This window comes from Diuraphis noxia, unplaced genomic scaffold, assembly GCF_037042655.1.
Source record: "Diuraphis noxia isolate RWA-SAM2 unplaced genomic scaffold, SU_Dnox_SAM2 contig0003, whole genome shotgun sequence".
Lineage (NCBI taxonomy): Eukaryota > Metazoa > Arthropoda > Insecta > Hemiptera > Aphididae > Diuraphis > Diuraphis noxia.
The window spans coordinates 11,917,771-11,930,849 of NW_028301713.1; the positions used below are offsets into that span (position 1 = coordinate 11,917,771).

Here is a 13,079-nt window from a genome sequence, read left to right on the forward strand (position 1 = left end):
GTCACTTACGCGCCCGGCGGCCTTACCCCCCTACCATCAATACCTACCACAAACACACCTGGCCCCTTCTCATCCATCATATACATAATACAACTCAAGTTCACATATCTGTTTACAAACATACATGTATATAACTATATTGATCTGATCGATTATTTCAATATCATTCAATTTTTTTTCATAAATATTCACCAATGTTTTATCGAACATTCATCAACTTATCAATCTATCAATTACATAGTATACATTATATCTCAAACTCAATTCTAATCCAATATGGAATTTATACTCCAAACTTCTATATATTATGTATATGGTTTCATTTTACGTATTGTAATATATGACACTCGAGACGAAATTGGCAAACTTATAAGTAAAATATTAGAGGCAATAATTAAAAGTTTTACGTGCATCATATATGACACACAATATATAGGCGCAGACAGTCATCTTGTTAATAATGAACTCTAGCTGTTATAACTTTTCTTATTTATTAACTGTATTAGGATTTAATATTATTAATATATAAATATCACTGCTCTGCATTTATGATTTCACTCTTCCATGAATATCACTATATATATATACATATAATTTAACTAACTTATTCGTTTGCAATATAATATTATATATTATTATGTCACATGCGGTGTACGGAGTATAAATTAATTTTACAAAGCATACAAAATAAAAATTGAAAAAAATTACAAGGTATTAATAACAAAGCTCGAAACGATATCTTTTTGTAACAATTTAACGCATAACACGCATTCATTGAAAAACAATCATAGATATTTATTATATTTACACATAACAATAATATATACCTATTTAAACAGTATACTATATACAAGTGCAACAAATAGCGAAATCTATTATTATAGAATCGTTTACTTTTTCATGATATATATGAAAACATAATGCAGCTATTTATTATGATAAAACTTTACGAATACAAAATATTACCTATACAACTTTGTAAGTATAATAATATATTTCTATTACCTACTAGCTCTAAAAAATAACGCAACAATCGAAACAATAAATTTAACTACAGAACAAATTTCTGTACACCTAAACGTCAATAATACACAATATGGCTAAATGATTATTTATTATTATAGTAATATCATATTTTAGAGTTATGTTTGTACAAACTTATGTCGTTAACAAAATTGTATATCTTGTGTACGTATCTTATGTAAGTAGGTATATTATGGCGTTTTATTTATATTATAATATATCCTAAACAATAATAATATTATGTGTTCGTGACTAGTATTTTAAATTCGTAATAAACAATTCATTATTAATGCAAACAATAATTAAAATAAACTACGTAAATTAATTATAATTTATAAGCGCATTTATCTATCTACAGAGTAATAAATAATTTTAAATAACATTTTTGTGGGATGTCGTACGTTAGAAACTTAGAAACATATTATATTATTGTACATTTATAACTGCTGCAAGAACAGAATTTATTTTCCATCGAGAATCTTTGGGCAAATTTGTATTTTATAATAATACAATAATATATTCCTTATTGGAGCGCTGCAGCGCATCACGGGTATTGTTTTTCAACAATTTATTTGGTTTTTATTAGGATAAAGAATGCGTCTTGTTCTAAATGTTTCACCCGATGACAACCGAATATAGAATTGAAAAGTTTTCGGTGTGCTGCACGTCCGCAGTATCGTGTGGTTTGGGGTTATGAGAGAGGGGAGAAGGGGAAGGATCGGCTCGGCGTTTTTGCGATGTACAAGTAGTTTGTCTTATGTATTTTTCAATTTGCCCTTAATTTCGTATCCAATCCCATTTCTGAAGGAAAACGGACGAATCCCCCCAGCTGAATTCGGCGTGCAAGGAAAATCTCACGCCGTGGCGGGGAGGGATGGGAAAAAACTTATTATAATACTTCGGGTCCCTTTTAACCAATTATCGTATTTCTTTACAGTCGAAAATGTTATTTTTTCCCTTCCTCCTATACAGTGTGTTCCTCGACGACAGCGTAAACGGCGACGAATATACAACGACAATATAACAACAACAAAAACAATAACAACTAATACTAATACTACTACTACTACTACCACTGCGACAAGGCATTATATATAAATTATAACCTAAGTGGTTTCGGATAACGAAAGACATTCGTTTTCGGATCCTGTGCGTCACCCTGCCACGTCTTTCACCCCCCAAACATAGTACACTGCTACAATTTTACGGGCAACGAAATTTTATATTCCAGGCGCCACCGGTATTTTTTTTTTTTTTTTATTATTATTAAAATAAGTGTCAGCCCGGAGCGTTTCGTTTTAGTAAAAACAAACCGAGGGATGAGGAAATAGATTTCATTATTATTATTGTTTTTGTTTTGTTTTTTTCCTGCTGTATATAACAAACTCGAGATACCGTTTTTCAACACTCGCGATGCTATCAGTGCGTATGTTTTCCTTTCAAACGTTAAGATTTTGGTCTGAACTGCGTCTCAAACATTTTCTCACACTAAAAAACATGTAGGTGTACACATACACGTCATACGGCAGCTATATATATGTATGAGTAAACACGTATATTTGCATTATAATTTGTATCACTTAAGAAGACTTTACCCTCACGCAGTGTGTTTATTATTCAAGTTTCGTTCAATTAGTCGAAGTACAAATATATGCTCGAGAATAATATAATTCGAAAAATTTTCTCTCCCATGGCTTCAGTACGTAAAAAAGGTAAATATATATCATAGTATTATACAGAGCCTGCAGAATTAACTAAATTTAAAAGTGTATAATTCACAGTATAATCATCATGCTCGCAAATTGTGTTCGTGTCTTATAGAAAACTTTTCATCATATATCGCAGAGCAGTATCTTCTAAGCGTTATATGCAATCGTCGTATAACTGCGCACTATGTATATTATATCTCAACAAAAACACTACGTCAACTCCGTGTAAAAAAACGCTAAGTAAAAAAAAAAAAATATATAAATGCAATAAAATGTGTGATATAAGGTGGAATCTAAGTAAATAGTTTAATGAATAAAATGTATGTATAAATAATTAATTCAAATTTAATAAAAATTGGTTATTTATATTAATTTATAATATGAATTATTTTAACTCAAATTGATCCAATTTTGGTTTACTTAGCCGGAAACAATTTATTTATTGTAATGGTGCTTTCATTATTTATTACATAAACTATTAGTACTTGGCTATACATTTTTTAGACTGAATCTTCCGGCCAAGTAAACCAAAATTGGATCAATTTGAGTTAAAATAATTCATATTATAAATTAATATAAATAACCAATTTTTATTAAATTTGAATTAATTATTTATACATACATTTTATTCATTAAACTATTTACTTAGATTCCACCTTATATCACACATTTTATTGCATTTATATATTTTTTTTTTTTTACTTAGCGTTTTTTTACACGGAGTTGACGTAGTGTTTTTGTTGAGATATCATTAGTTTTTATTAGGGTCAAGATATTTTTTATTTTTTTTTCCATTATTATGATGTAATGTCTTATTTATAATTTTTTTAAGATGTTTAAACATATCGTTCTGTACAAAAGTACATTTTGTTTCCTATACTTCAGCACCCATTTTAATACTCTATCTACAGTACACCTACCTTGAACCAGAGGCATTTTTAATTTACCAATTGATCTATTGGTACATTTTTCAATATTTAATAAAATGGAAATAACTGTTTGGATTTTGGATTCTTTCTTTTTAGTGGTACTTCATGTACCGTGTTAATACTGCACTGTTTAATAGTAGTACTATTATAACTTTCAACTACGATTTTAGATTGAGTAGACTCCTGATATTTTTTTTCCTCATATCTCGCGCCTTTTGGAGTTAAGTTACCATTTTTAATGTAGACACAAATATGAAGACAGTCACAATAAAGTATTATAAATTATAATAAAGACTGTTATAATAATAATTATTATTATAACGACTATATATTATTTAACAATAAAATGCTCAATGGAAAATGATAGATAGTCGATACGGTTAGGTTTGGTGATACCACGTGCATTGAATAATAATATTATGGACACGAGACAATAACGCCGACAACAAGCTCGTACGCAGGACGCGAGACGAAAGAACGAAATTTCAAATTACGAAAACAGAATGCACCGATACCGATAACTGATAAGCGATTGTGGACCATGTTCGCGTGTTAGTATGTTGTATGTGTCTAGCGGTGGGGGGAAGCAATAGTAGTGGGAGACACACGCCGCCGTCGCAAGAATCCTCTCACTCGTCCCGTCAACATGACGCGTTTAAGAGGACGCTACACGTAAAGCGAAAAGTATACAACGGCCGAGAGAACGCGCTGTTAAGTGTTTTGGCGATCCGCAAGCGCGCGGCGTTTAAGTCACGCCCACTACTCATAGTCCGTGGCACTGCTCATTCAGCGCGTCTGGCCGTTTCGGGAGCGCCGATTATTATTTCTTGAACGGTCGACCATGACGGATCGCATCAATATAAATTTCACACACGTAAACGCCGCGGTATTATTTTTAATATCCGTGCGTATCCATTCGAACTTTTTTTTTTTAAAGCTGCTGCTTACCTAAATATATGTAGCAATATTTATATAGTAAATACGGTAATACAACATAGCTTGATTTGTAGTTATTGAATTATTACTTATTCAAATATAATTATATAAAAAGCTACAATATTACTTATTGCGTGTGTCAATTCTATTTGAACAGAAACATATTATTTTTTATTCAAAAAAAACAAAAAGGTATTATAAATTAAAACAATTTTGTTTCAATTGCTGGTTTTATTGCCACAATACCTATAATAATATGGAATATTTACACAAATAAAAAAACATTTATAATTTTAACAGAAGTATTATTATAATTTGTTATTTTTTTTTTTTTTTGCATTTAAAATATGTTTTGGTTCTCTTATATCAGAGATACTTATTCGCTTTCCATATAGAGGGTCTATGATTTCGGGTAATAAACACTCAATATAAAACCTAAAAAAAATATAATAATATATTATTATATTACCTAATATATGTATAAAATATAATATATATAATATATTTAAATTTAAACATATATTGTTTAAATCACTCACAATTTTAGTTTATCGACCATTTTTTTCTGCCAAAAAGATACATCAAAATAGATTTTTTCAACATTAGTCCAATTGGGCGTGTGTATGACAAAATAGCATACATTTCTTCTTGTGACCCGTAATTGACCCATCGCTTGGTAAAAGTATATATGGTCTTTTTTAAGTAAAATATTGCCTTGTTCGGTGATGGTGCAATATGATAGCTTAAAAATACAATTTTATGAAATTTAAAAATATCATTGCGATTATAGACTATGTATTAATTAATAAAATTGTACATATTTTTCCATAAAATATTTAAATTTTAAACTTATTCGATTTTAAACAAAGTAAAGAATGTATTGTTTTATACAAAATAATAAGAGATTTACCAATTTATTTTCCACTGCTTCAATGGCACTCTTCGTATTCTTTGCTACAAATGGACACTTAATTTCTAGTATTTCATCATCACCTATCAACCCATCTTGAACAATCCAATATAATATTTAAAGTTAAAAATAGTATTATGAATAAAAATAAATAATTTTTAGTTTTACCAGGGCTTGCAGCCAAATAAGGGAATTCTCGGTCAATAAACAAACCACAAGTACGTACGGTCAACCCATTCAATTCTTCAAACTGTCTCCTAGCATGAGGCTCCATTTCAATACCATAGCTCATTGATTTACACATTGTCGGATACTTATATAAAATGTTATGGACTTTGATTTTACAGCTAGTGTTCTCTCTCATTTTACATATTTCTCCAAACTTAGACGCTGTTAATCTTTTTCGACGCTCGTTTCTCCATGCATCACATTGACTTTGCCCTCTAGTTATTTGTTCAACCTCGTCTATGTCGACATCATTCAGTTTTTTTAAAAATGCGGTTTTTTTTTCAGCAAAAGCTTCTGGGCTGAGACTAAAGAGGTCATCCAAAGGCTCTGCTAAGCCATAGTCTTTGTCCGGCGCACTAGATTTTGTTTTCGGTTTGGATCGTACCACTCCCGCAGCGAAAAGTTTTCGTCGTCTCATTGTTGTGTTACTTCGTATCCGGTCTATATTATTTGAATATTTTTTAGCAAATTTTCCTATTATAAATATATTTTATTATTACAATGTACAGGTGCTTATGTATAAATAAATACTTTTAAATAATTTACCGGGGCTTTTTAGCATAATTTTCTTATTTATAGTTCGTATGTAGTTTCCTGAATTATGTGCAATAATAGCAGCATGGACCCGTGTTTGATAATTATTAGATTGTGTAAAATTAATTCGCTTGCCTCCGATATGCTTATTAATAAGGGAATTAAACTGCTCACACGGGTTGTTATCGACATCCTCTAACAAGCTATCAGCGTTTATTTGCAGCCTATATACTATGTTTCGGAATTCAGCCATAAAACCCGATATTTCTGCCTCAGGAACAAAATTTATTTTACCAACTTCTGGCCCCGTACAAAAGTATGAAGCACAACTGTCGTGTTGACCCAAACGGTGATATGGAGCGTTTGATATGTCTTTTCTAAGCCCTAAAAATATTGTTCAAACAAAATTAAAAACAAGGAAATATGAAATAACCATAAAAATGTTTAATGAAAATAATTTTTAGTTATTATATAGTTTTAGTTTTATAAATGTTATATATTTGTGTGTGTATAAATTTGGTAATTCCAAAATATTCATAAAATTTGATATATTTTTTTTTATGTTCACCTGTTGTTTTTTGCTGAAGTGTTAAATCCGTGCTCAAATGATATCTAACTGCTTTCCTAATATCAGACCGAAATCTCAGAGTGTTGTTTATTATAAAGTTACGTATGATAATGGGATATTCTGTTCTTTTTGAAAGGGCACTCAATTTCGTCATATAATTTCGCAGTAGATGATTTCTGCATTCAATTTTTTTAATTTTGAAATCTGGTCCATACGGCATAACTTCGTTTATTCGTTTGGTGACGCTACTGTCACCGTCACCTGAAAAATATAATTAATATATAATATAGAAAGTGGAAAATATAATTTCTTGAAAAATATAATTTACCAATTAATTTGTTATATTTTAAACCATGCATACTCATGCTGTTAAGAAATCCTTCCATTATTCCGTCCGCTTCCATTGCCGTTGATGCTTTATTCCAATTCAAAAAACATTTGTGAGTTGGTGCCTCTATATTTAAATTATTCGCCCGTTCACAAACGGAACAGTACCGATTGCGAATTCCAACGAATAACACCTTTTTGGTGTTATACCCTATAATAGTAGCCTGTAAAATTATTTAAAATTATATTATTAAAACAGGTACCTATACGAGATAACAAAATAATTTATAAATGTACACAATTTTAAATACAGCTACAGGTAAAAAAGATGTAAAAGCTTTGAATTTTTAGATTCTGAGTGAAACGATGAATGTATTGATTTTACAATGATCTGTGTTTTTTTTTATTTATTTCTTTTTTTTGTGTCTGTCATCACGTTTTAGGACAGTAAAAGTGCTTGGATTTTCTTCGACAGTATCTTTTCTGATAGGAAAGTGAGTCTAGTTGGTACTTTGGGGGGGTCAAAAGTTAAAATTTCCCAGTAGTTTTCAAAAGCGCCGTGAAAAACAAAAAAAAAATTAAGGAAAAACGGGAATTTTTACGCAAAATTTGTTTTACAGAAAATCGATTTTAGTTTTTGGTGTAACTTTAAAACAAATGACCGTAGATACATGAAATTTTCACTGGTTGTTTATATTTTATTTTTATAGTCATTTTAAGTTCGAATTTGGACGAAATTACTTAATAAAACAGTTTAGTCAAAAATATCCGGACAGAAAAAAGTCAACTTTAATATTATAATAGGTAATGTAAATACTTGTAGAATGTAATTATAACATAGCTAATTAAAATAATAATACCTACCTTATATGTGAAAATTATACTAGATAATAAAATATACAAACAATTAATTTTTTGAATTCAAATTAAACACATAATTTACAGTAACCTACTTAATTATGATAATAAATAATAATAGGTACAAAAAAATAAAAACTATTGTTTCTTACCGCTCCAGAAAATGAGTTATACTTAGTCTTATACGATCTTTTTGACCATTGGCCATCTGTTACTACAGTGCATAGCGGTGTACCATTTTCATCAACATTACCAGTGTTGATGGCAATTTGCCTTTCTTCATTACCAGCTTTTATCATCTCATCAAAAGCCGTTTCTTGAATAGAATTGCTCATAACGGACAAATTTTTTAAATAAGATACTGTTGATAAAGAGGGGAGTTCTATAGATGCCGACAACTCGCTAAGCTGCGTATGTCCAATACCTTTAAAATATAAATAATTAATACAAATTGAAAATAATTTTAGAAAAATAATTTAATTACCAATTGCTAAACTGCCATTTACAATAGCTTTATTGATGGGCAAATATTTATCTTTATTCTTAATATTTTCAGATGTAAAAGATGAACTCTTATTACACATTTTACACCGAAAACTAAATACGGACAGGTATCCTTTATGACATTCTGATTGAAATGCCATATCCAAAAATGAACAGTCAAAAGGTTTATGTCGACTATTTTGTATTTGATCAAACAAGTGTTTGATATCCACAATTCTCCGGCCTTCAAGACTTCTATAATAATTATATAAAAAAAAATACAACTAAATGCTGAAATCGCTATAAAAAATAATGACATACTCAGAAATTGTTGAATTATCCTCACTATTATAATCAGTATCTAAACTATATTCCAACAATTCGGATCCATTTTCTTGACCAAATCCAAATGACGATTCAACTACTTTCTGCCTTTTACTTTGTGGTGTACTAGTATTTTCAGGAGCAAACGGACTTACGTGTTTCTCAGCGGTAAAAATTTGTGAATCACTATATTAAGTTTTTAGATTCAGAACAGTGATGAATGTACTGATTTTACAATGATTTATTTTTTAGATTCTGAACGGAGCTAAGTGATGAATGTATTGATTTTACAATGATGTGTGTTTTTTTTTTTTATTTTTTTTTTTATTTTTTTTTTTTTTGTGTCTGTCATCACGTTTTAGGACAGAAAAAATGCTTCGATTTTCTTCAACAGTACCTTTTCTGATAGGAAAGTGAATCTAGTTGGTACTTTGGGGGGTCAAAAGTAAAATTTTCCAGTAGTTTTCATAAGAGCCGTGATAAACAAATGAAAAATTAAGGAAAAAACGGGAATTTTTACGCAAACCCGATTTTCGACAAAATCGATTTTGGTTTTCGCTGTAACTCTAAAATAAATGAAAGTAGATTCATGAAATTTTGACTGAATTTATATAAGCATTTTCTACACACCACACCATTTTAAAAATATTTTGACTTATTTTGAGCTGTTTACGGACATTTTCAGTTTCCATTTTTTTTCTATAAATATCAATAACATTTTATTTGTTGGGTAAAAATTCTTGAAAATTTAATAGAAGGCTCCTAATATATTGTTTCAAATGTAGATGAAAAATATCAAAAATCCGTAGTCACAATTTTTTTTTCTAAGCATTTAAAGTTCAAATTTTGACAAAATACGTAAATTTGACGAAAATTTGCAAATTATTTTGAGTTAGAAATTCATAAAAATTTTTCTACTTAAATCTAAGATTTGAAAATGTAATACGAGATTCCTCATAAGATTGTTTATCTTTATTAACAAAATAAATGTCTACAAGCAAATCTAATTAAATTTCGTTGAGCGTTTTAAGTTCATATTTTTCTAAGATTGGATATTCACTCAATTTCTCATGTAGCGATTTTGTTATTTTGTTGTAATTCAAAAACGAATTACCGTAGATACCTACATGAAAATTTTACTGAATGTTTATATTTTCATTTTCTATACACCATAAAATTCAACACATCCATTATTATAGTCGGTGAAACACGATTGCGCCCGTCCTACCTTTTTACATGCAAAAAACGCAACATGATTACGCTCCATGAAATATAGGTCTAGCCCTTATAAGAATTTTCCAATGCCTTTTAACTGGTCATAACTCATAAATATAGGGAAAATAAAGTACTTAAAAACTTAGGCTAAGTTTACCACCCCGACTGTATTTTTAAAAATTAATTGGAACATTGTTATAAGGGCAAGACCTATATTTCACGTAGCGCAATAGTGTTGTGTTTTTTGTAGGTGAAACGGTAGTACGGCCGTACGGGAGCAATCGTGTTACAGCCATTATAGTGACCTACTCTATGACCGAGGTCCACTGATATACACTATACAGCAGGTTAACTTCCCCGGTTTTTACATATTGTAAATCGTGTATACTTGAAGTTATTATTATTATATTATATATTTATATATTTATATTTAAGATTAGATTTACATATACTTACGTAAATATAGACAAAACATTACTATGAATTATTGTTGAAGTCACCAGATTTGATCCGTTTTCCGCGAGTTGTATACTAATAAATATCAAATATCATAATATATGTGATTGGTATTTATAGTATTATGTATGGGTAATATATTTTCAAATTGAAAATTAAACACCATATTTGCTATACAATAGTTTACAAATGACTAATTTAACATATTTTTTAATCACAACAAAAAAACATATGAACACATATAAAATTAAATTATCGAGTTTGTAAATAAATTACAACTTACTCGACAATATCAATGTTAGGCTCTTCTAGGCTCAAATGTTGCCTTATTTCTCTTTAAAATCATAAAAAAATAATCATGATGGGTATTCAAGTTTGAAATTTTATAAACAGATGATAGTCGATAGACAACTAATTAGGTAGTAAATATATACTTACATATTATTATGCCGATTTTTTTTAGCCATACCTGCCATACTTAACCGGGTCTTCATATCTAATTTACGCTGTCTGTTTTTTTTTTTAACAGTACGTGCTTTTTTGTACGGAGACATAATACAAAATCAAGTTTCACAGCGCAGTGGCAAATGCCAAGTAAAAGTTAAAATAATGTAAAAATAAATAAAATCGCATTGACATCGAACGTTTGACGTTCACTGTTGGATGTAGAAGTCACAATGAAATAAATTCATATTTTATAAAATAATATAATACGGAATTATAATATCATCGGCAGTATTATTGTTTTCGTATCGACGATTTGGATATTTATAAACTATGCGGGCCTGCGATAGATAGCTATTTTCGACCTATGGTGCGGTACGGTGCTTATGCGCGCGGTGTACGTGTATGGGTACGTTTTTAGAACACTGCCGCTAGAGTAGCACTGGCAGCATTATACGGGACTATTACATGTTACAAATACGAAATATTTTTCAAAAACATGTCTCAGGAGAATCAGTCTCATTTGGGTTACATTAATCGTACAAAATCCAACTTTCGTTAACATAAAGGTAAGAATATTGTCTGTGTTCCTATGTTTTATTTTTTAGATAGCATTAACATAGTAATAATTATTAAATGTTGAATATATAGTTTTTTTATACTTTTCTACAATCCATAAAAAATTATTGAGTTAAGTTATAATCATAATAAAACATAGGAACACAGATAATATTGTTATCCTTAAGTAGTCAAGATTTGATTTTTGTGCGATACCTACAGCCCAAAGGAGAGCGATTCTCCTAAAACATGTTTTTAGGTGGCAAAAATGTGTGTGTAGCGTCCTCTTAATACGGCAGCCGTCGGCGAAAGTAATATAAAATGATCACTTAAATATCCACAGTTTTTTGATCATAACTAAAATACTATTCAACCGATTCTATTTAAAATTATAAAAGCACGTAGCCTATGATTTTCTCGATCGATTGATATCTCATTCTAACTATTTGGTTCATTTATTAGACCTACAGCCTTTAATAAAGAATACCAAAATATTAACACGTATTAAATGGGAATGTTTAGGTTTCTGTATATATACACGGTCGAGTGCTTCGCCTTCCTTTTTTTTTTACTTAGCTCGCGACACTACCGTGTCGCTGGATACTTAAAGGTTTAGTTATTATTATTGGTACCAAAATAGACTGGAAATCGCTTTTTTTCTTCGATTCGCGGCATATACGACATACGTAGCCCGACGTAAGTATAGTATTATTATTAATTTATTAAATGTATATTATATAGCAAGTACGGTAAGTCAATATGTTTAAGCAGGAAATATATTTACAAAAAAAAAAAATGTTAGAAACCACCTCAACGTGTACATTCGTGTACGACAATAATAAAAATAATAACAATATCATTGCTCGTTTGATGGTTTTCCATGACTGATGCATATGTATATTATATACAAGATACTCGCATAGTCGCATATGATGTGCATCGAACGGTTGTTGTATACTTTGGCAGCACAAATTGCTTTAGTTGTTCGAAAGAGCTGCATAGCCCGTATATGCATTACCCACGGTAAGCTGAGCTGTAACAGTATAAAATAAATATCGCAAAGAAAATATCAGTGCCCGCACATGCAAAGCATAACATTATACGCGTACAATTCCGGCAAATCGAATCTGTAACTAGTACTTTGGTCGTTAACTTTAACAATAATTGCGAACGTCGCGTCGTTGAAAATCTTATAATCCGTGCAATTTCGAAGTAATTTTATTTCGTTTCGTATAATATTACGCACATATTATAATAGCAGTCGAGAAACATTTCTTTTCGGAATGTCTGATGGTTTTTATTTTTTTTTTCAATTTTATATTCATTGTAAGGTTCTTCGGCATATTACGATATTATAATATACGTATAGTACCTATACCTACATTCGTAATATTATTATATTATATTGCAATACATTAAAACAACAGACGAACAAACATAATACCGAATTATTCTTTCGATTTGAACGAAATCGTCGAATAAAATATAAATATATTAATATTATATGATACGTCCTGTCTTCAGATACGATTATGTTGTACAATAAAATGCATGCTTATAATGCTATCAAACTATAC

General features: G+C 29.8%; 1 protein-coding gene across 2 annotated transcripts; it reads right to left on the reverse strand.

Moving 5' to 3' along the window:
- Positions 1–4,792: 4,792 nt before the first annotated feature.
- On the reverse strand, positions 4,793–11,790 carry LOC149056731 (uncharacterized). Of its 2 annotated transcripts, XM_089223521.1 has the most exons (11): positions 10,784–11,790; positions 8,827–10,575; positions 8,507–8,760; positions 8,175–8,446; positions 7,166–7,388; positions 6,838–7,098; positions 6,282–6,653; positions 5,676–6,209; positions 5,508–5,602; positions 5,137–5,339; positions 4,793–5,032 (listed from the first exon to the last, which is right to left on the reverse strand). In XM_089223521.1, the coding sequence occupies exons 3-11, from the start codon at positions 8,664–8,666 to the stop codon at positions 4,906–4,908; spliced, it is 2,247 nt and encodes a 748-aa protein (XP_089079647.1). In that variant the 5' UTR covers positions 8,667–8,760; positions 8,827–10,575; positions 10,784–11,790; the 3' UTR covers positions 4,793–4,905. The 2 variants fall into 2 exon arrangements, with proteins under 2 accessions (XP_089079647.1, XP_089079646.1); XM_089223520.1 differs by lacking the exon at positions 10,784–11,790 and having other exon boundaries at positions 8,507–10,503.
- Positions 11,791–13,079: the final 1,289 nt, after the last annotated feature.